Below are 22,450 nucleotides of genomic sequence, written 5' to 3'. Positions count from 1 at the left end.
CTTCTACCATCAGTTTCTACATTAGATCGTTCTGCATGCATCTGTGATTGTGTAACTATTAGTTGGGTTGATTTTGTTCATGAATAATGAGCTTTCATCTCTCTATGTAATGCATTGGCTAATGTTATTGGACTTTACAGTTAGACACTATATATGCTTGTGTTTCTTCCTCGAATCCATCCACTTAAAAAACTTGAAACCAAATATTCTTCCTGCAAACCCTTAATACACACCACCAGAAAAGCTTTCAACTTTTCTAGGATCCACTCTGAAGTCTGAACTCACATAAAGAGCTTACGGATGATCTTTAATCTCGTCGATGAACAATCATATTTCCCATTATTGCCTATTATGGATGATCTTTACTCGTTCTCCTGGGAATCCTGATTTAGCTCACTCAATTATGAGAATGAAGTATACAGTGTAGTGGCAAGCTCCTAGAGTGAGTTGCATTCACGAAAATGAATGTATCAGCCTGGTGAGCTCCTACATTGTGGGATGCTATATAGTTTCTACATGTTCATTTAATTCCAGTTGTAGAAATAGATTCTCTATCATCAACTCTGAGTTTGCTCCAATTCTTTTCGGATAGGACAGTATGATGAGGAGGTGCTTTAAAAGAATTGAAAAGATTATGCGACTCTATTAGCTTCATGTATCATTTATATAATATGAGACAGCAGAAATGCAGAATCTTTATTCAGGTGACAGTAATTTTTGCAACTATCTTGAGCTCTCTTACACTACTGTACGTTCCATTACGAATTTCATTCCCAGTCAGCTTAAACTTTGGAGTCTGGACTAGTTGTGAATCCACTGGTCAGCCAATAGGTTACAGTAGGTTCTAAGTAAAGTTTTTCAAAATGTGTCTACTTAATCAGTGGCATTTCATGTTGCAATCAATGTAATCATAGAGAAGTTTGCCTCCATTTCAAAACATCATACTATTAATATAAGAATGAAATTCAGCCTATATACACTTTCTGTCTTTTGACAAATAAGAAGTGTAAGACTGATTTCTTTTCTATACAATTTTCTTCTTTCTCCTACTGTAACTACTTACAGGTCGGTGATAACTAACTAATTCTTGAACCACCACTCTCTAAGTAGTTAGCTTCCTTGCCGCGCTGATTCAGATTAAGACTCCAATTTCTAGTTCTTTCGAGATACAATTAAGAAGAGGTGCTTCAAATTGAAAGCAGATCTGACTTTTAACAAAAAGAAGTTCCTAAAATTGTGAATGACTTCCATCTGTATATGATGATCTGCTTGAATGGCTTGATTGCGATGGATGTAGGTCATTCAAGACATCCTAAAACCAAAAACACAAGCATTAAGAAAATATCCAAGAAAAAGAAAACAATATTCTCAAGCTTTTACATTTAGAGTTCACATGTGCAAAATTTTACGAAGTGACATGTATTTATATCTGATCTTCCTAGAAAGAATCATCTATTCAGTTACTTCATCAAGTCAGTGCAAGGTTTAGGTTGCGATACTCACTTGTAGTTTCAAACTGGGGTGTTGTCCTTGTCTTGGTAAGATTACTCCACCAGCACCTCTACTACTACGCATGATACCATTCATGCTATCTTGGGCAAGTTCACTCAATCTATTGAGCTCCGGTAGCACAACCTTCCCAAGATCCGGTCTGTCTTTCCGCCTCATTTCTGCACACAGTAAACCTAGTTTGGCAAACTTTAAGGCTTCTTCAACAGGCCAGTCAGGAACAGCAGGGTCAAGAATTTGAGCAAAGTTCCCCATCTCAATAGCTTTCTCAACTTGAAGAGTCAGACCCATTGGTGGGTTGGCTGTTATTAGTTGTAAAAGAATGACACCAAGTGAGTAGACATCAGACTTTGTTACAAGCATGCCTGTTTGCTGATACTCAGGATCGATATAACAGAATGTTCCTGCTGTTGCAGTCATGCAATACTGAGTGACCGAATCAGATCCTGATTGAGGGACAAGCCTGGCCAAACCTACATCACTTATCTTGCCAACATAGTTATGGTCTAGCAAAATGTTTCCGGGTTTTAGATCACGGTGTACTAGGGGTTCTGGCTTAGTTTGATGAAGAAACAAAAGCCCAGTGCAGATATCAGCAGCAATTCTGAACCTTAGCTGCCAAGGAATAACTTGTTTGTTACATCGCCGGAAGAGACAATCCTCTAAGCTACCATTAGCCATGTACTCGTAGACCAGGCAACCATACTCAGGGCAGGCTCCAAGAAGGAGAACCATGTTTGGATGCCGTATGCAGCTCAATATTTCAACCTGCATAATTAAGACCCCTCAGATTTATATACCTTAAATAATATATCTGACTACTACCATCGTCTCATAAGTTAGTAGTGCATCAGTGTTAAGAGGTTCTCTCGAGGGGTAATAATAAACCACTAGAAGCAGAATTAACTAAAATCTTGGTGTGATACATTACCAACTTAAACCAAAAAAGGTCTTTTATTTTCTCTCCCTCTCAAAAATAATTTTCTAATACTTTAGTCCTCTTTACCATAGCAAGAAAAAATAAAAGTTCAATCTTCCGATCATTAATGGGTCAAGATCAGAATTGCACTAATAATTTTACTTACTTCTGTTGTCTCTGTGTTAAATATTCAATAAAAGTGTTGCATGTTAAAGAAAGTCACAAACCTCTTTCTGGAACTGCAACCGTCCTTGAGCTGCATCAGGACGCAGAACTTTTATTGCCACTCGTGTATGGTCTATTTCACCCAGGTATACTGGCCCATAGCCTCCTTCACCAATTTTGCAAGCTTGTGAAAAACCATTTGTTGCTGCTTCAAGCTCCTCAATTGTGTATTTCCTGTACCTTAGATCATATGTCATTGCTTCTGATACCTTCTTCGCCTCTGATTGTTTCAGAGCTTCCATTTCTGCAATCCTTGCTCTTTGTGCTTCCAATTTGGCAACCCTTTGAGCTGCTTCTGCTTCCTTGGTAGCTGCCTTACATTTTGCTTTCTCTTTCTCCACTAGTTTCAATGCCATTTCCTCAGCTAATCGTGCCTCTTCTAATTTATATTCTTTTTCCAATTTCCATAGGTTAAGTTCCTTTGCCTGGGATCGATACATCAATAGAATGTATGCTTCAGTTTGTGTTTGAAATCCAAGATTCATATTTCATTAAAATGAACCATCCGTCTCTATATGGTTTGACATATAGTTTTTCATTTAAACTGTTTCTAGGCAAAAGTAAAACTATAAAGCTAACTTGTCTGTGCATGCACTATAAGATTTACATGCTCCTATCAAGAGGCTTAAGATGCAGCTTGTCACAATATACGAAGTACCAAGTACCAATTTAACTGAGTGGTGTCATGTGAAAAACATATATGTATCGAAGTTTCTGATTCAGTATACCAAAACAGGAAACTTTGAAGATGATTCCAAATCTAAAACAAAGTTCATGCTTAAATAAGGTACTGCATCAAATACCTTATTTTTTTCTGTGATTGCCTCTTTGCAGGCTATATTATACATGTCCATTGTTTGCTTGAGCTCTAACTGAAGCCTCCTCAGCTCAGCTTCCATTCCATCCTATTTTTCAAGGAAACTCGTGGTTAGTACTCTCAACTATGTCTATATGTATGTGCCACTGTAATGAAAATGCCTATTTCTATTTTACTCTGCAAGTAAAGAAGCTAGATGGGAACCATCTAAACTGGTTCTTGACTCCGCGAACTCATAAACATTATGACATGTTAATAGTTGGATGGATGCCCTGAAACTTGTAGGTTTGTGGCTGTTACAATTTTCCTATGCACAGAAAGTGTCCTACCATGTTCTGTGGCGTTGATAACCTTCCACTTTCTGTTGAGGAAGATGAAAATTCATTCTGTGGATAGGTCATGTCAATAAACTCAGTTCCGGAGTAAGATGTCGATGTAGAGCTTCTGTCTGACTCTGAGCTAGTTGGATGCCTAGGGGGCATTCCTGCTGTCATACTATCAGAGAAAGCAAAGGTGCGACCCAAGCTTTGCTTGTTACTGCTCGCCGGTAATATAGTTGCTGACCTGTATGGTTCGTAGTTATTAATTGTATTCCAACATCCTATTTTCTCATCATTATTAGTAGTGTTATATAACTAGAATATTAGAACCTTTTAAAGAAATTAGTTGAGACTTACTTGAGTTTAGTGTCATTTGGCAGGCTACACTGCGGAGACTGTGTCCTTTCTGATGGTGCATTCATCAAAGAAACTTGAGTTAGTAATGACAAAAATTTACTATGTGTACACATGATGTGAGAAATAACGAGGATGCTCAAAGTCAAGAAACAAACCGCTTTGGTGATGCTGCACATTTTGTTCACATGGAGATGGAAGCCCTTTTGGTTTTTGGGGAAGAGCACCAGTTGCAGATCGCACAGACGAGATCTTTTCTCTGCCAATAATATATACAGTGCAAAAGTCCGGTGCCCCCTTTAACACGGTGCTCGGTATGTCTCTAGTTTTGAATCTGTTGAGAAACAACATTGATGTAATGATCAGAACCAATGCATGTATGTGTAATTGTTCCACCTGCTAATTAAGGTTTATGCCTAGGCACATGGAATCAATTAATCACCTGAAAAGGCTGCTTTTAGATGGTACACCAAGTACCAAAACCTCGATTGAATTTGCAGCGACATAGTTGAAAAGTGCTTTCGGTATATCAGAATCTTCCAGTATGACTTCATTGCAGGTTATCTGGTACAAATATCAGCTCATAAGGAGAAGAAATTTTTAGGAGACACAAGATGATGTACAAATTCTGAAGAGGTATGACTCACTTTCTTTTTGATGCAAACACAATGCATTGGACGAAGCCAGTCTTTGGCTTGAGCATCAGGTTGGTTTTTGTAGATTTCTGCAACCTCCTCGGTGACTTCAGAGCTTGGAACCATGCGTCCTGCTGCACCATAATATGAGAAAAACATTGGAAATTAAGTATAAGATTATGATCGTGGATGGATACAAAAGAATTAGATGCAGAGAGAAGGCAGATGTACTTTGGTTGGGAACTGCAGGTTGCTTAACATGAAGCAATGTGAGAGTTTGGCCTGGCTTGACGAGATGATTAACAACCCATTGGAAAGCATATTGACTTCCTTTGTCCTTGTCTATTGCCACTGCTACTGCATCTCCTCTGTTTCTGGATGCTTGCCTTCTTAGTCCCATTAATTTCTGGGTATTCTAAACACTAAAACCCAGCTACAGCTAATTAAGAATTCGATCACGCAGAAATTTACAATGAACACACTTTCAAAACCAATCACAACTTGAATCACCCTTTTGCTTTTGTTTTCTCTCTATCTCTCTCACGATATTGTGGAGGCCTGGCCAGGTGATCAATCCAGCTTTTGACTAGGGAGAGTTTGTTAACACAAGAAAATAGTTGGTTACTTCTGTTAAGAGGAGAAGAGAGCATGGAGAGTTTGTTAAATTACTTCTGTTATGAGGAGAAGAGAGTTGGTTGCTTCAGTTAAGACTCAGGTATCTTAATAGCCATCTGTTTACATTTGCATGATCTTGCGCTCTCAACAGAGCCTTTGATTTTACATTGTTAGAGAAAATATATCGACTGCCAGCATGTTCACATTGTTGAGCAGTTGTAACAGATTGGAATAATCATAAATGTAACATTTTCTTATATTATGAACCTAGCAATAATTTCTTAAAATTATTGCTAAACATCTTGGCATCTTGCAGTTATTGATGAAACACTTACTATTTTGGGATTTACTACATTCAGGATATTCCCAAATTGGCTATGGGTTAAACTGTTAAAGTGACTTAGTGTATCACCCTTATCATAGTGGATTGATATATTTTGATTCGATCGACATGGTCCGCCCTATGACAGGATTTGAACCTATAGCTAGCACGATCTCATGAAGTTTGAATATTTGACATAATCTTATTTGGAGAGCTAACTTTGTGGCTGATTCTTTAGCTAACTTGGGGCAAAAGCTTCCCTACATCGCTCACATTGTCAAATAAGTGGATAACAGTCTCCCCGTCGTTGGTAGTCTGTTACAAGTTTTGAGCATTGGAGTTGAAGAGACTAAAGTCCATGGTTAGTGCCTTACTGGTTCTTTGTGCAAATGGTGGTGTAGTCTGACGTTTTATTTTGTAGTTTGAGTTCTTTACCAATGTGGTGCATGTAGTGAGACCACATTATTATCAAAATGTCATAGTGTTGCTCTAGTTGGATCAGCTGGGTGAGAGAGTAGTTAGGGACTTTGTGTTGTAGTTTGTTTTCTTGTTTTTATAGTCATCAAAAAAAAAAATGTCATAGTGTTCTTACAAATTTTAGCCATCCATTTTAATTTCTCTATGCTTTCTTTTATGACAAATCCTAGCCTTGTCCGTTCAAACTTCAAAGGAGAAACGTTTTTTGGCACCAAAATTATAAACTTGTATTTAGGAGAATATTTGTTCACACATATATCTGTATGAAAAAGTGTTAGATACCGAAGGCTGTCCTTGTATAATTTATTTAAAATCCAAAAAAATAATGATTTCTGAATAAACTAATATCTGGTTTGCACACATATTTGTGTGAATTGTGATAAACACTTATGATTAATGAATTACAATTTACAACTCTAGTTTGATTTCTCTTCTAAACAAGTTTCCCTATTTTCCAAGCTTTTGTAACTAGTTGGGCAAAAAAAAAAAAAAAAAAAAAAAAACTTTTGTAACTACTTGCAATGAAAAGTTTACCATCTTAAGTACTATTAGCAACTGCACTAAGTAAAATTCCTGGATCATCCACACTGATTATTCAGCTGACTAATCATGTTGATTAGGATTGAGACTGTAACTTCTCCATTCTTTCAGGCTGAGGTGCTTCAAGTAATTAAAGGTTTACGAGTCTGAGAATAATCTTCCTTCAGTACAAGATGACGTGCTTGAACGGCTCCTTGAGCTAGCTATCAAATCCAGAATGCGGTAGATTGGGATCACTGATCACATCCTAAAGATAGGGACCAAGACAACAGATTTAAGAAAGTGAAGTAAAACCAAGAGTAGTGTGAAGATAGCATTCAAGAGTTATATGAAGGTGCTTATGAAATAACAGAAGCCTACACGAGTCTTATGGCATGTAATCCATGTATTCATGTTTGATGTTCCTAGGATAATTTATCTATTGCAGTGCTAGGTTTATGTTATGCAACTTACTTGTCTTGTGGAAATCGGGTCTTGTCTTGATAAGAGTTCTTTAGCACCACCCGGCATGACAGAATTCATGCTATCTTGGGCAAATGCTCTCAATCTGTTAAACTCAGGTAGCACAACCTTCCCAAGATCCGGTCTGTCTTTTCGTTTCATTTGAGCACACTGTAAAGCTAGCTTGGCAAACTCTAAGGTTTCCTCAACTGGCCAGTCAGGAACAGCAGGGTCAAGCGTCTCAGTGAAAGTCCCTTCCTTAATAGCTTTCTCAACATGATAAGTCAAACCCATTGGTGACTTGGCTGTGATTAGTTGTAAAAGCATAACCCCTAGTGAGTAAACATCAGATTTTCTTCCCAGCATACCAGTTTGCTGATACTCTGGATCAATATAACAGAATGTTCCGGCTGCTGATGTAATGTGATACTGAGTGATAGAATCAGCTACTGATGAAGGGACAAGTCTGGCCAAACCTACATCACTAATCTTGCTAACATAGTTATGGTCTAGCAAAATGTTAGCGGGTTTGAGGTCACGGTGTACTAGGGGCTCTGGCTTGGTTTGATGAAGAAACAAAAGCCCAGTGCAGATTTCAGCAGCGATTCTGAACCTTAGTTTCCAAGGAATAACTGGGGTGTTACCTCGCTTGAAGATGCGATCTTCTAAGCTCCCATTAGCCATGTACTCATAAACCAGGCAACCATAATCTGGACAGGCTCCAAGAAGGAGAACCATGTTAGGATGTCGCATGCCACTCAATAGTTTAACCTGCATAAAGGTAGTATCAGATATATAGATCATGTAGATCTATAATAGTACATAATCAATGCAAAGTGATAGAAAGATTGAAGTACATCAATGCTCAAATTAAGAGATATCAATCATCATAGCATTTGTATTTGGAGTACTAAGACATGAGTGGAACTTGATTGGTATGATTTTTAGGTACGGTGCACTCTGAATCACTATTAGCAAATGGATTCATGTCTTTGTCTGATGTAGGAATAACTTATACAAGTGAACATCTTCTCTTTTTATCTTTAATTCTGTAAATACTGCCATATTTTTCTCTTTACTATCGCAAGAAATAAATCACTTGAATCAGTTGCCTTTTATTCAAACAATATAATATTACTCCCACTTTATAACTAAGTAGTATCTTCATTCAAAATCAGATTCCAGATAGGAAATTAGTGGTAGTACTTTCCACTGATTCTTTTAGTTATATGCAAAATATCTGAAGAGAGTTCTGGATATACGAGGATTGAAGTTTATGATTTTCAAAGAACAAACCTCTTGCTGGAATTGCGACTGTCCTTGAGCTGCATCTGGACGCAGAGCTTTTATCGCCACTGGTGTGTGGTCCGGTTCCCCTTTGTAAACTGGACCATAGCCTCCTTCTCCAATCTTGCAAGATATCGAAAAATTATTTGTTGCTGATTCAATTTCCTCAATTGTGTATTTTCTATAACTGATATCACAGGCCCTTGCTTCTGATGCCTTCTTTCTCTCTTTAGCTTCTTTAAGGGCTTTCTGTTCTGTATTCCTCCTTTTTTGTGATTCCCATTCAGCAATCCTTTGAGCTGCTTCTGCTGCCTCAATGGCTGCCTTACGATTCGCTTTTTCTCTCTGTACAAGTGCCAATGCAACTTCCTCAGCTAGTTGTGCCTCTTCTAATCTTTTTTTTTCTTCCAATTTCCATTGGTTAAGTTCCATGTCCTGGCATTGATACATAATGAGAAGGTATACTCGAGTAGTTTTGCCATATGAACTGTTGCTAGTTCGCATTTGCTTGGCAGAACTTGGAGGCATAAGATGTCCGTTTTGTGTGTGTGTGTGTCAAGTATACATTTAGTTATATTACACCTTACTAGATGATTGTCAAGCCTGTTTTAAACGTTTTGGTTGTATATATGGTGAAAATTTGTGGTGAGGAAAAACCATATGAATAGTGTTTGATCGAATGATGTAAAAAAATTCATCTTTACATGCCTTGTAGTTCAATTTGTCCAAAACTGAAGGTTGGAGAGATATCAAAACAGACAAAACTTGAAGAAATTCTATGATTAAATAAGTTCTATATCAATACCTTGTGCTCTGGAGAGAGAGCGCCTCCTTGCAGACGGTATTGTACATGTCCATTGTTTGCTTGAGCTCTAGCCTCAGCTTCCTCATCTCAGCCTCCATTTCTTCATCCTATTATTTCAAAGCAAATTAAGTACAAATATACTGCATGTGGCCTGTTGCTCTAATAAATGTGCGTCTATGCATCATATATAGCATAGAAAACCACACTATATTGGTACTCATTTGAGATATCATGACAGGAAATCACTGAATGTGGGAACATCTAAACTGGCTCCTGACTCAAAAAATTTCTGATATTTTAAGTACTTTAATATGCAATACTTACAACAACAAAAAATGCTGGGTAATTGTCTTACCACATTCTGTGAGTGACAGGACTTTCGACTTTCAATTGAAGCTGAGGAAAATTCATTTTGTGCTGAGCTTATGTCGATAAACTTTGTTCCTGAGTAAGATGTCGACGTGGAGCTTCTGTTCTCCCACTCTGAGTTGGTTGAATATTGAGCGCTAATTCCTGATTCTAAACCATCATACAAAGAGGGAAACATGTTATCCATGTTTGGCTTGCCACTACCGACGTATGATATATCAGTTTCTGGTGAGAGCTGATATGATTTGTTCATTGCCAAGTTTCCTCTTGTGAATGGTGACCTGCATTTTTATTAGGTTACTAGTCCAAAAAGTTTACAGGCACATTGACTCATAAATAACTAGGTACATCACAGCCTACATATCTATACGTCCCAATGCATTAGAACTTACTTGATTTCAAAGTCATCTGGCTTGCTAGGGGGGTGGTAACGTGTGCTCTCTGATTCTGTATCAATCAGAGAAACTTAAGTGAGCACATAATGACAAAAATCATTTCCTGAGGTAGCAAATCAATATGGTAATACTTTCAATTATAGAGACAGACCTCTAGCTTGCCGGTAGCTCATCGTTCGTGTATCATTTGATTCAGAAACTTTGCAGGGTTGGTGCTGCATTTTATTACATGAGGGAGCCGCTTTTAGTCGTGGTGTACTGGTAGCTGTTCGGACATTTGAGAGCTTTCCTTTGCCAACTACATACACACTGCAAACATAACTTTTTCAGGATAATTGCAGGATAATTGCATCTTGAAGCTCAAATGCTATGTACCTTTTTCAGTTGTCATGTCAAAACATAACTGTGGTTATTCAAGGGACACCAAGTTCCCCAAAAGAGGCACAAATTCACATAAACTGCATTCGTCGAACCTAAGCCTTCTGAAATTATTTAAAGACATCAGTCATTTGGAGCACAATGTGGTGCACTGTAGTTACTGATGTTTGGATTTGAGTGCAAGGGGTCGGTATTTGTTGATCTTCTCTTGTCGAGTACCACAAACTTGGTCCCAAATCAAGTTTCTTCTCATTTACCACTCTTGCTTTCTCAGGATTACCCTTATTTCTCACAACTCTTTTGAATTTCCAGCTTATATCATTATTTGTGATACTGTAAGTTAAGCAGCTTTCCCATGGCCTTGGGTAATTTGTCAACCATTTGCAACATACCTGGATACATTCCATAAACTTTTTAGGTCAGCTACATCAGTGAAAAGAAGATATATAAAAGAATATAGATTTAATTTGAAGAACAGAATACTCTATACGTGAAAACAGAACACTATGCATCTACGAGTTGGTTTGAATTGTAAGCTTCCAGACTTGTATAAGACAGAATCTGAATAGCTCCAGGAGATTGGTTGTACAAATGTTTTCTTAATTAGAGTTGACCCTAGGGGATATTCATGTACCAGAAAAATTAAACACAAGTACAGTAGTTTGTATAATGTACAAATATTTTCCAAAAATGATTTGAACACATAAGTTGCATCAGACAAGGTTTTGTCTGGCTAACAAGAAACACAAAAGATCAATGTGTTTTCAAATGTTCCCATTTATGTAATATACAGTTAATTATCAGACTTGGCCATTCTACAGAATTAAGTGAATCAAACTCATATAAGCACATACCTGTTCAGCTAGTTAGAGAACACTGGATGTTCAGAATGTGAGAAATCTTGGGCCATTCTGTGATTCCAGGCCTCTGCTCTTGCACCTTCTGCAGATCTGGTCCACCCAAGATGAACAAATTCTTCACCAGTGTCTTCTACTGCCGTCCATCTCCTCCACTATTTTTTGGACATAAAAAACCTAACATGAACAGAATCTAAAGATGGATAAAATACAGGTTCGAGTATTCAGACATGTATGTAGCAAGTACTACTGAATAAAAATAAAAATAAATCGATAAATTTTGAAGATAATATATATAACTTGATTAATTACCACGAAGAAGATCGAGATGCATGCGTTGATGATGAAGTAATTAATTAAGGGCAGGGTTTCACCAGCTTCTTGTCGGATCCAAACTCCGTCTGTTTGTACAAACTCATTATTAATTTGGATGTTTAGGATATGAGAAATGTTGAGCCACTCCTCGTTTCCTCTTTTTCAGAAACTTTGGCTAAGAATTAGGCAAGCTATAATCCTCAAATTTGCAGAAGTGTTTTAATTTGAAAATCAACCTCTCCACTCCACCAGGACCCAGTTGCAATTCCTTCCCACTCCTGCAAGATGATGAAGCTAAATTGTTTCAAATTGAACCAAAAAAAAAAAAAAAAGATGAAGATTGGATGAAGATGATGATGATGATGATTCTTCAATTATCAGTAACTCAAATCCCACCTGTTCACAACAGACATCTTCAAATATTGCACCAGAGACAAAGGACACCGCCATGTTCCCCAAAGCCAACATGAGAACTCAAGCCTTTTCAAATTAGTCAAAGACAATGGGGCATCAATTTGGTGGCATTGTAGTTTCCAATATATAAGGATTCCAGGTTTGGATATGATAGTAGGCATTCAGTATTTCTTCGAGGATCTCATCTTCTGAGTAGTCTCTAATATGTATGCCAAAATAGAAATTCAGTATGCTTTCACAATTCCCCTAAATGTAATAGTGAGTAGGAACTATAGCTTAGTGGACGTAGCCGTTATATAAAATTAACTGAAGCAAACTCATTCAAGCACATAGCAACTACTAAGACCACTCACTGAAAACAGAATACCACAAGTGCTAAGCGCGCATATATATATATATATATGTATGTATGTATATATATATATATATATATGTATGTATGTATATATATATATATATATGTATGTATGTATATATATATATATATATATATATATAACGCCAAGAGGAGGACAGAATAAATGCCAAATATACCTCTTCAGAAGCTGGAGTATTATGAACAATAAAAGTGATCAATGAAATGAGTTGAAGTTATGTCAAATCCTCACATCCTCAACATTATGAACTCAGTAACTTCAATTTGGCCTACTGCAAAGAGGTCACATCCGATGAGATTCCAGGCTTCCAGCTTTCCAATATTCCATGGAGATCTTGAGCTGCTGAGATAAAAAAACCAGATATCAAATCCAACATATAAAAGATTCAGTTCCACTACAAATTGACATGTTCAAACAAACAAATTTACCTTTTCAGGAGCTGGGGCTTAAGAAAGAAGAGGAATGATGATAACCTGGGGGGTGATAATATGAAATTCCCCCAGACATTAAACAAAGTCTTCAATGTGCAGAGGTGAGCATGACATGGAAATCTTGAACATGAAATCAAATGAGACTTTTGGATCATTTCTGCTGTTTCAATGCAGTGAAAATCTTCAGCTGCTGATATAAGAAGATTAGCAAGCAAATGTATTAGTCATTCATAATAGACTCCAATAAGAAGATTAGCCTTTTTGCAAATTCAATCCATGTAACTAAATGTCATATGGTGACTTGATACACTAAAGTGATGATAACTTACTCAGCTATCAAGTTTAGTCCTGGCCTTGATATACAGTTTATTGGTTACATCTTGAATTTATGCAATTTGTTTGATCGTTGGCCTTACCCGATGCACAATGAGTTCTAAGGCTAAATTTAAAGGCGCCTTCCTAAGTTAGTAAAGAGTAGAAACTGAGACCAAGAGATATAGATTGAGTGAGAACATCAATTAAAGATGCTATCAATCTATTGAGTGGTAATGAGATGATGGAAAAGAAAGAAATAAATAAATAGTTGCATTTGAAAGTAGAGAGGCAGAGACTACGAGTCAAGTGCAGCAAAGATGAGACATGTCAGACGAGTCAGTAAGCGTCTTCAGATCCACATATATGATTGAGTTGTAAACTTCATCTTTGGACAGTCAAAAGAGACTCAATCAAGATGCAGAGGATATCAAATTGAAAACAGAAAATAAAAAAAAAGATTGGTGAACTAATTACGTACCAAGGAATTGGATGGATGACGTTGTTGATCAATCCTATTGTTCGATCCAAACTCCATCTTTTTGTACAGTTTTGCGTTGAATTTTGATGTTTGGGATGTGAGAAATCTTGGACCACTCCGGGCCTTGCCTGTCTTTGCAACTTCGGGAGAGAATGCCACACCAGTCGATGATCAAATTCTGAAGCAGCGGCGTCTTCCTTGGAAGGAAGTCTGGCAGTGTCTTCAGCTTATCGCAGCCGAAGATGGATAAAGTAGAAAGGCGTGGCATGAAACAAGTTGGTGACGATGAAGTAGCATCATTCTCATCATGATGATCCCATTCTTCCCACTCCATCATGGAAGAGAAGTCGAGTTGTTTCAGATTGGGGAACAATATAACTTGATGATCAAGTGAGTACTCAAATCCAACCTTTTTCACTCCTTCCATTCCATCAAATCTGAGTGTCTCAAGGGACCCCAAGTAGCCCAAAACCGAAAGAGGCACATACTTACAAACATCGTACCCAGAGAAGGTCAGGCGTTTCAAGTTAATTAAAGAGGAGGTCCAATTGGGGTAGTACAGGGTGCTGCCACCGTAACCTCCGATCTGTAAGGATTCAAGATTTGAATTTGGCTGTAAGGCATTCAATACTGCTTCCTGGATGCTACTCTGGTTTGAGTCGTCGTCTCCCTCGCTCTCGCTCTCCCTCTCCCAGTCGAACCACAGTTCCAAATGAAGAAGGTGTTTCTTGTTCACCAATTTGGCTTTCTCCGCATCACTCGCAGCACTATCTTTCAATTTGCCCTCCAATCTGATCCAAAGCTTCCCCTGAAGCTCGTCCAAGTCTCTCAAATCACTTAACCTCAATCCTTCGCCTTCACCTTCAATTACAACATACTCCAGATCTAGCGTCCGTAGACTTTTCAACCTCGCAATTGATTTGGGCAACTTCGGCCCCCAAACACCCTGAGCATGAAGATGCTGCAAGCTGGTCAACTTTCCCATGGCCTCGGGTAACTTTTCTAACTTACTGCACCAATCAACTCGCAAGGTGTGCAAATTGACTAAATTACACAAACTATCAGGTAATTTCTTCAGCCTCCGACAAAGCCGAGCGTGAAGATGCTGCAAGCTGGTCAACTTTCCCATGGCCTCGGGTAACTTTTCTAACCTACCGCACCCATCAACTCGCAAGGTTTGCAAATTGACTAAATTACACAAACTATCAGGTAATTTCTTCAGCCTCCGATTTTCGGATAAATCCAAATACCTCAAGTGCACCAACACGCCAACCTCGTCCGGAACTTCTTCGATATCGCTGTCACTCAAATTCAACGTCCTCACGCATTTTAATTGTAAAATCAACTCTCGGCTGAGACTTGTAATTTCACAATTAAATGTTGTAATGCTCCGCAGACGTTGGCAGTGGTCAAAAGAAAGGGGAAAACGTCCTTTGGGTGCAAACATTATGGTCAAATGACCAAGCTTATTGGGCAATTCTATTCTCTCCTCCCCACCTTTGAACTCAACTATTAAACATTCATTCTTGGTTAAATATTGGAGAAAGTCGTGCACAATATCATGCATTTGACACTTTTCAATATCTCCAAATTCATCTTTCTTGAAATTCTGGAAGAAAAATCGCCTTACCAAGTCATCAAAATATAACTCTCCAATGTCTATTATTGTCTTTTCTTTGTTCCCAATTGAAACAAGAAAACCTTGTGACATCCACAACTCAATCAAAACTTTTCTATTAATTACATGGTCTTTTGGGAAAGTAACACAATATAATAGACACTGCTTGATCATTGGAGTTAAATCATAATAACTTAATAATAGCGGTTGGAAAACGTGTTGCTCCATCGTGTGTAACTCCCATATCTCACTACTCAAAACATCTTGCCATTCTTTCTTTTCTTTCTTACAGCACATGAGACCACCTAAAATCTTGGCAACAAGAGGCAACCCTTTGCACTTCTTTACAATTTCCCTACCAATAGGTTCTAAATTTCGACACTCATCTTGGTTACTATTGGCAAAGGCAATTCCAGCGAACAATGACCAACAATTTTCATCACTCAACACCTTCAAATTGATAGTGTTATCGGGTGCTCCCATCATCCTAGCTACTTCTTCTTTTCGTGTAGTGACAATTATTTTACTACCTACAGCACCTTTCTGTAAATGTAGCTTCAAGTTTGCCCACTTCATATGGTCTTGGTTCCACACATCATCTAAGACGAGGAGAAACTTTTTCCCCTCAATATACTTCTGCAGACATTCGAAGAAAGCGTCTAGGGGACTCGAAATGGAATTGACATTTCTACCGAGGAGTCCAAGGATGGTTTTGGTTATGTTGAGCTCATTAAATGGGTCTGAGACACAAACCCATATTCTTTCTTTGAAATTTTCCTGGACTCTTTTATCATTATATGCCAGTTGAGAAAGGGTTGTTTTACCGATTCCACCCATCCCTACAATAGGGATGACAATGGGGCTCTGCCCTTCAGGATTACTCTTACTCAACAACTTACCCACCAATAATTCTTTTTCATCTACCCGACCAAATGTTTGATCGACAAAAGAAGTAGTCTTTTGTCGCTCAATAAGTTCAGTACCACTTTTTGTGTACTGAAAGTTAAAATTTTGCCTAATATCAGCAATTTCTGCTAACCTTTTATTGAGATCTTTAATCTTTTGAGCAATGTTGCGACGAAAAAGAACTCGACTAATTTGGCCAGATTTAAAGAGAGCAATAGGAATGCATAGACATACCTTCTTCTTAGTCGTATCAAGAGCATTTCCATCTTCTTTCTTTTGTTTCTCAATTTGTAGCTTCAGAATTTCAGTGTTCCAATCATCCAACACGTCCTCCATCTCTTTGGACACGTCCTTTAAATTATCCAGCCATAGTTTGACTGAATCCTCCTTCACTTGCCTCTCCTCTGCATCTTTGAGCACGGCTTTTATAGCTCGGAAATTGTCTTTGAGATTTGCAACTTCTTTCTTAACATCAACTACCAATTTCACTTGTTGCTGTACCTGTTGACAGGTGATTGAAGCCAATTGTTCTAGGACAACGGAAATGAGTGCTTCAGCCATCAGAAATTGATCAACTTGTAGTGGAAAGAAGGGAAGAAATATGAAACAAGAACGGTACAATCTGGAAGGAAAACAAACTAGGGGTTGGGCTTGTGGTGTTATAGTTATTCTTCCCCAAACATCTTTATAGTGATGAGGCACAAGAATGCTTCCAAGGCAATGCTAGAACCACCACATACTCACGGCAATGGAGAGTTGAAGTTATTCCTTGCTCCTCTATTTTTTGAACATGATTCCTTGCTCCTCTCTTTTTTCAGTTTTTGAACATGATTCCTTGCGCCTCTCTTTCATTTCACTTCTTGTTCAATTGTTCCGATTTTATTTCTGAAGGAATAGATTATTCTTATTCCCTATTCATTTTGTGCCTCACATTTCATTTCTCCCTGTATGTTTCATTTCTCCCTGTATGTTTCATTTCTGTTTGCGAATCTCAGATAACCGCCCCTTTTTGCTTTAATCAATTTTCATATCACTGTCATGTTCGTTGAAACCCAAACGTAAATCGAAAGTATTGTTATTAATGCAGCAGCAATGACTTGGTTAGAAAAGAAATATCCGCTTTGGAAACCTAAGATTAAGCCCACCCCATTTTGGTCCAAAGGAAAGTCTCCATGGTAGTCTAAGGGTCTTGTGAGGTTAATTTTCAGTTTTATGTAGCATAATTATGAGCCTAGTGCTTTTAAGAGTATTAAAATCTTAGGGTGAGTATTCAAGGGTCTTGAGTGTGTCTTTATGTCTATTTAATAAGTATTGAAGAGTCTTATTATTAATAAGTCTTTAGTAGTCTTTTGGTGTGCTAGGAGTTTAAGGGTTGTGTTTGGAGCCTATAAATATGGTTATCTATTGTAAGCCAAATCAGATTGGAATGAATTAAAGTTAAATCCTTTTTGAAGGCTTGTGCCTTGGTTTCTCTCTCCCCTTACCTTCCTCGCTCTATTTCTCCCTTCTACAGCTAAGAACCCTCTGTTTCTTCTAAAATCATTCTGCTTTCTTATTCTCTCAACTCTCCCAAACCACCCAAATCATACTCTCACCTACTGTTGCTCTCTGCTGCATCAGTTATTCAAATCTTGACACAAAAACACATAAAATTCAGAAACAAAAGAGCCAATCAAAACCACAATTTTACACAACTAACAGAAGCCCAAATCATATCAAAGAAAAATACCCAATCTTGATTTTATAGAACTGAAAAAACCAATCAAAGACATACCTCTTCTGTTGCCGAAACCTGTCTCCCAAACTCGATCAAAATCTTGGCACACAACTCTTCTGAAATAAACGCAAACCCAGCTCCCAAAGCCGATCAAAATTTTAGATCTCTCCTCCCAAACTCTATCAAAATCTTAATTCCCTCCTCCTCTCCTCTCTACTCCAACAGCCCGATCTATATCAATCCTTCGCTATCACAATCAGTTTCTATCCCTTTCTATCACAACCACTTCCTTCTGATTTGCACGGCAACAGCTGTTTCTCTCTCCTCTCATCACTCATCAACAACAAAACCGTAACTAAACCGAAAACGAAGGGCAAAAGAGTCTTTTCAAATCCTGAGTGACAGCCCTACAGTGAAACTCACGTTTAGTATATAGCAAAGAGCACACGAAAACAATTCACCAGCACACTGGAGAAAGTAAGGCATACCAAATCGTCATCACCAATAGGCTGGCGGAGAAGTCTCATCTCTGAGAACATGGGTGGGTTCGTTCCGAAATAAAGGTGCTGAACTACGCCTTTACTCTGGAAACGTAGAATAAGTATCATTAAAAGATAAAAAAAAATGAGATAGTTTATCAAAACATAACCACCATGTTAAAGTAATTTACAGGTATCACCAGATAAAGATATGTGGGTAGGTTTAAACACATATAAGCAACTTAAGTGAATCATTACAAAATTCAGCTCAGAATTCAAGATTAGTTTACAATCCTATTTAATCAATACAGTAATTACTAATGCAAACCAAATATAAGTGGTACCAAAATTCTGAATGCTTATGTGAGAAGCTGATGCAACATAGAACAAAAGGTTTTTGCCACTAACTTAACATGGATGCTTACTGTAGCAATTAAATTCATCCTGAGTAGACACTATTTATATGACTACATGCTAATAATGGTTTATCATACTACAGTACTCATATATCAGCATACATGCTGAAATTTCCAACATGGAACAAAGAACAAAGATGCTGATAGATGAATACTGTAGCAACTTTGGCCTGAAATTTCTACAGTTAGCATACATGGTGAAATTTCCAACATAGAACAAAGATGCTGATATATGAGTACTGTAGCAACTTTGGCCTGAGATGCTGATATATGAGTACATGCTGATAATTTAGCACAGTTTCTGACTTCTATTTATACTAACAAAAATGAATGTTATACTTCATTCCTCTCTAAATCCATTGCTAAATTCATGATTGTGATTTTTCTAAATATCAAGAGAAAGACAGCAAAGTAAACAGATCAAATCCAAAATCAGAGTAATATGCGTATAAACCCCCAAATCAAAACCTGCAAATTCAAATCCAATACATATCCCCCAAATTCAAACAACAAAATCAAGATTCCAAAGAGAGATAGTCGGAGCTGTTTTTGATCTGTTTACTTTAAATTTGCAAGATCAGAAAGCACTTACATGATGGTTAATTCTCTCAGAGGTCACTATGAAGTATGAACAGTCAGATCACAATAAAGACAGACCTGCCTCGTTCCGATTCAGCCCAAATCCCAACCAGTCCACAATTGAAGCAAGCAAGCTATAGTATAGTGCACAAATATAATTAGAAGAAACTACTTTAAATTTTATATAAAACCCTTAATCGAATAATCCCAAAAAGCCAAACCCAACAAAATTGACCGAAAAAATTATCTAATGAAGTTAGCTCATACCTTTAAAGATTGAAACTTTGAATGTGAAACGGAAATTCCCAAATTGGGAACAGACTGAAATCGACCAAGACATCCCTTCCTCCTCTCTAGACTTTCCCTCAGCAAATCTTTCTTCTTCTTCTAACTGAAGCCTCCTCAGCTCAGCTTCCATTCCATCCCTTTTTTTTTTTTCAAGGAAACTATCGGTTAGTACTGTCAACTATGTCTATATGTATGTGCCACTGTAATGAAAATGCCTATTTCTATGTTACTCTGCAAGTAAAGAAGCTAGATGGGAACCATCTAAACTGGTTCTTGACTCCGCGAACTCATAAACATTATGACATGTTAACAGTTGGATGGATGCCTTGAAACTTGTAGGTTGGTGGCTGTTACAATTTTCCTATGCACAGAAAGTGTCCTACCATGTTCTGTGACGTTGATAACCTTCCACTTTCTGTTGAGGAAGATGAAAATTCATTCTGTGGATCGGTCATGTCAATAAACTCGGTTCCGGAGCAAGATGTCCTTCCGGAGTAAGATGTCGATGTAGAGCTTCTGTCTGACTCTGAGCTAGTTGGATGCCTAGGGGGCATTCCTGCTGTCATACTATCAGAGAAAGCAAAGGTGCGACCCAAGCTTTGCTTGTTGCTGCTCACCGGTAATATAGTTGCTGACCTGTATGGTTCGTAGTTATTAATTGTATTTCAACATCCTCTTTTCTCATCATTATTATTAGTAGTGTTATATAACTAGAATATTAGAACCTTTTAAAGAAATTAGTTGAGAGTTACTCGAGTTTAGTGTCATTTGGCAGGCTACACTGCGGAGACTGTGTCCTTTCTGATGGTGCATTCATCAAAGAACCATGAGTTAGTAATGACAAAAATTAACTATGTATATACATGATGTGAGAAATAACGAGGATGCTCAAAGTCAAGAAACAAACCACTTTGGTGATGCTGCACATTTTGTTCACATGGAGATGGAAGCCCTTTTGGTTTTTGGGGTAGAGCACCAGTTGCAGATCGCACAGACGAGATCTTTTCTCTGCCAATAACATATACAGTGCAAAAGTCCGGTGACCCCTTTAACACGGTGATCGGTACGTCTCTAGTTTTGAATCTGTTGAGAAACAACATTGATGTAATGATCAGAACCAATGCATGTTTGTGTAATTGTTCCACCTGCTAATTAAGGTTTATGCCTTGGCACATGGAATCAATTAATCACCTGAAAAGGCTGCTTTTAGATGGTACACCAAGTACCAAAACCTCGATTGAATTTGCAGCGACATAGTTGAAAAGTGCTTTTGGTATATCAGAATCTTCCAGTATGACTGCATTGCAGGTTATCTGGTACAAATATCAGCTCATAAGGAGAAGAAATTTTTAGGAGACACAAGATGATGTACAAATTCTGAAGAGGTATGACTCACTTTCTTTTTGATGCAAACACAATGCATTGGACGATGCCAGTCTTTGGCTTGAGCATCAGGTTGGTTTTTGTAGATTTCTGCAACCTCCTCGGTGACTTCAGAGCTTGGAACCATGCGTCCTGCTGCACCATAATATGAGAAAAACATTGGAAATTAAGTATAAGATTATGATCGTGGATGGATACAAAAGAATTAGATCGATGCAGAGAGAAGGCAGATGTACTTTGGTTGGGAACTGCAGGTTGCTTAACATGAAGCAATGTGAGAGTTTGGCCTGGCTTGACGAGATGATTAACAACCCATTGGAAAGCATATTGACTTCCTTTGTCCTTGTCTATTGCCACTGCTACTGCATCTCCTCTGTTTCTGGATGCTTGCCTTCTTAGTCCCATTAATTTCTGGGTATTCTAAACACTAAAACCCAGCTACAGCTAATTAAGAATTCGATCACGCAGAAATTTACAATGAACACACTTTCAAAACCAATCACAACTTGAATCACCCTTTTGCTTTTGTTTTCTCTCTATCTCTCTCACGATATTGTGGAGGCCTGGCCAGGTGATCAATCCAGCTTTTGACTAGGGAGAGTTTGTTAACACAAGAAAATAGTTGGTTACTTCTGTTAAGAGGAGAAGAGAGCATGGAGAGTTTGTTAAATTACTTCTGTTATGAGGAGAAGAGAGTTGGTTGCTTCAGTTAAGACTCAGGTATCTTAATAGCCATCTGTTTACATTTGCATGATCTTGCGCTCTCAACAGAGCCTTTGATTTTACATTGTTAGAGAAAATATATCGACTGCCAGCATGTTCACATTGTTGAGCAGTTGTAACAGATTGGAATAATCATAAATGTAACATTTTCTTATATTATGAACCTAGCAATAATTTCTTAAAATTATTGCTAAACATCTTGGCATCTTGCAGTTATTGATGAAACACTTACTATTTTGGGATTTACTACATTCAGGATATTCCCAAATTGGCTATGGGTTAAACTGTTAAAGTGACTTAGTGTATCACCCTTATCATAGTGGATTGATATATTTTGATTCGATCGACATGGTCCGCCCTATGACAGGATTTGAACCTATAGCTAGCACGATCTCATGAAGTTTGAATATTTGACATAATCTTATTTGGAGAGCTAACTTTGTGGCTGATTCTTTAGCTAACTTGGGGCAAAAGCTTCCCTACATCGCTCACATTGTCAAATAAGTGGATAACAGTCTCCCCGTCGTTGGTAGTCTGTTACAAGTTTTGAGCATTGGAGTTGAAGAGACTAAAGTCCATGGTTAGTGCCTTACTGGTTCTTTGTGCAAATGGTGGTGTAGTCTGACGTTTTATTTTGTAGTTTGAGTTCTTTACCAATGTGGTGCATGTAGTGAGACCACATTATTATCAAAATGTCATAGTGTTGCTCTAGTTGGATCAGCTGGGTGAGAGAGTAGTTAGGGACT

The 22,450-nt window shown here is 37.9% G+C and overlaps 3 protein-coding genes and 1 long non-coding RNA gene across 24 annotated transcripts; 1 reads left to right on the top strand and 3 right to left on the bottom strand.

Moving 5' to 3' along the window:
• Window positions 1–1,186: 1,186 nt before the first annotated feature.
• On the bottom strand, window positions 1,187–3,553 carry LOC112185631 (U-box domain-containing protein 34). The gene is made up of 4 exons (XM_024323894.2): window positions 3,457–3,553; window positions 2,656–3,078; window positions 1,504–2,277; window positions 1,187–1,312 (listed from the first exon to the last, which is right to left on the bottom strand). The coding sequence occupies exons 1-4, from the start codon at window positions 3,550–3,552 to the stop codon at window positions 1,229–1,231; spliced, it is 1,377 nt and encodes a 458-aa protein (XP_024179662.2). The 5' UTR covers window position 3,553; the 3' UTR covers window positions 1,187–1,228.
• Window positions 3,554–3,760: 207 nt separating this feature from the next.
• Window positions 3,761–5,153, bottom strand: LOC121051130 (putative protein TPRXL). Of its 2 annotated transcripts, XM_040513138.1 has the most exons (4): window positions 5,011–5,112; window positions 4,303–4,910; window positions 4,148–4,196; window positions 3,761–4,034 (listed from the first exon to the last, which is right to left on the bottom strand). In XM_040513138.1, the coding sequence occupies exons 2-4, from the start codon at window positions 4,493–4,495 to the stop codon at window positions 3,767–3,769; spliced, it is 510 nt and encodes a 169-aa protein (XP_040369072.1). In that variant the 5' UTR covers window positions 4,496–4,910; window positions 5,011–5,112; the 3' UTR covers window positions 3,761–3,766. The 2 variants fall into 2 exon arrangements, with proteins under 2 accessions (XP_040369072.1, XP_040369071.1); XM_040513137.1 differs by having other exon boundaries at window positions 4,303–5,153.
• A 1,342-nt stretch (window positions 5,154–6,495) lies between these two features.
• Window positions 6,496–20,118, bottom strand: LOC112190658 (U-box domain-containing protein 35). 17 transcript variants are annotated; one of them, XM_040515141.1, is made up of 18 exons: window positions 19,578–19,700; window positions 19,324–19,444; window positions 18,325–18,420; window positions 17,894–18,243; window positions 16,354–16,649; window positions 12,800–12,992; window positions 12,529–12,710; window positions 11,977–12,193; window positions 11,578–11,858; window positions 11,263–11,420; window positions 10,406–10,800; window positions 10,182–10,339; window positions 10,028–10,082; window positions 9,622–9,916; window positions 9,267–9,373; window positions 8,471–8,896; window positions 7,187–7,945; window positions 6,496–6,980 (listed from the first exon to the last, which is right to left on the bottom strand). In XM_040515141.1, exons 16-18 carry the CDS (start codon window positions 8,891–8,893, stop codon window positions 6,933–6,935), a joined length of 1,230 nt encoding a protein of 409 aa, XP_040371075.1. In that variant the 5' UTR covers window positions 8,894–8,896; window positions 9,267–9,373; window positions 9,622–9,916; window positions 10,028–10,082; window positions 10,182–10,339; window positions 10,406–10,800; window positions 11,263–11,420; window positions 11,578–11,858; window positions 11,977–12,193; window positions 12,529–12,710; window positions 12,800–12,992; window positions 16,354–16,649; window positions 17,894–18,243; window positions 18,325–18,420; window positions 19,324–19,444; window positions 19,578–19,700; the 3' UTR covers window positions 6,496–6,932. The 17 variants fall into 17 exon arrangements, 5 of the variants coding, with proteins under 5 accessions (XP_040371075.1, XP_040371076.1, XP_040371077.1 ...); XM_040515142.1 differs by having other exon boundaries at window positions 12,800–12,989; XM_040515143.1 differs by lacking the exon at window positions 16,354–16,649.
• LOC112190659 lies at window positions 18,290–21,940 on the top strand. 4 transcript variants are annotated; one of them, XR_005806992.1, is made up of 4 exons: window positions 18,290–18,399; window positions 19,938–20,183; window positions 20,374–20,983; window positions 21,068–21,940. It is a non-coding gene; the product is annotated as an uncharacterized LOC112190659 (long non-coding RNA). The 4 variants fall into 4 exon arrangements; XR_005806991.1 differs by having other exon boundaries at window positions 19,938–20,217; window positions 20,361–20,983; XR_002932495.2 differs by having other exon boundaries at window positions 19,938–20,983.
• Window positions 21,941–22,450: the final 510 nt, after the last annotated feature.

Source organism: Rosa chinensis, chromosome 2, assembly GCF_002994745.2.
Source record: "Rosa chinensis cultivar Old Blush chromosome 2, RchiOBHm-V2, whole genome shotgun sequence".
In the NCBI taxonomy this organism is placed as follows: domain Eukaryota; kingdom Viridiplantae; phylum Streptophyta; class Magnoliopsida; order Rosales; family Rosaceae; genus Rosa; species Rosa chinensis.
The sequence above is the reverse complement of the archived record's forward strand: the minus strand, read 5'-3'. Positions and strand labels throughout refer to the sequence as shown.

Excerpts from the sequence above, each read along its gene's own strand:
- LOC121051130 (XM_040513137.1), bottom strand. The coding sequence starts at position 4,495 with ATGTTGTTTCTCAACAGATTCAAAACTAGAGACATACCGAGCACCGTG. Across the intron at positions 4,197-4,302 it reads TGTGCAGCATCACCAAAGCG|AAAGGACACAGTCTCCGCAG; the intron begins GTTTGTTTCTTG and ends ATGCACCATCAG. Across the intron at positions 4,035-4,147 it reads CCAAATGACACTAAACTCAA|GTCAGCAACTATATTACCGG; the intron begins GTAAGTCTCAAC and ends CGAACCATACAG.
- LOC112190658 (XM_040515141.1), bottom strand. The coding sequence starts at position 8,893 with ATGGAACTTAACCAATGGAAATTGGAAGAAAAAAAAAGATTAGAAGAG. Across the intron at positions 7,946-8,470 it reads AGTCGCAATTCCAGCAAGAG|GTTAAACTATTGAGTGGCAT; the intron begins GTTTGTTCTTTG and ends ACCTTTATGCAG. Across the intron at positions 6,981-7,186 it reads ACCCGATTTCCACAAGACAA|GATGTGATCAGTGATCCCAA; the intron begins GTAAGTTGCATA and ends CCCTATCTTTAG.
- LOC112185631 (XM_024323894.2), bottom strand. The coding sequence starts at position 3,552 with ATGGAAGCTGAGCTGAGGAGGCTTCAGTTAGAGCTCAAGCAAACAATG. Across the intron at positions 3,079-3,456 it reads CAATCACAGAAAAAAATAAG|GCAAAGGAACTTAACCTATG; the intron begins GTATTTGATGCA and ends TATCGATCCCAG. Across the intron at positions 1,313-1,503 it reads ACCCCAGTTTGAAACTACAA|GATGTCTTGAATGACCTACA; the intron begins GTGAGTATCGCA and ends TTTTGGTTTTAG.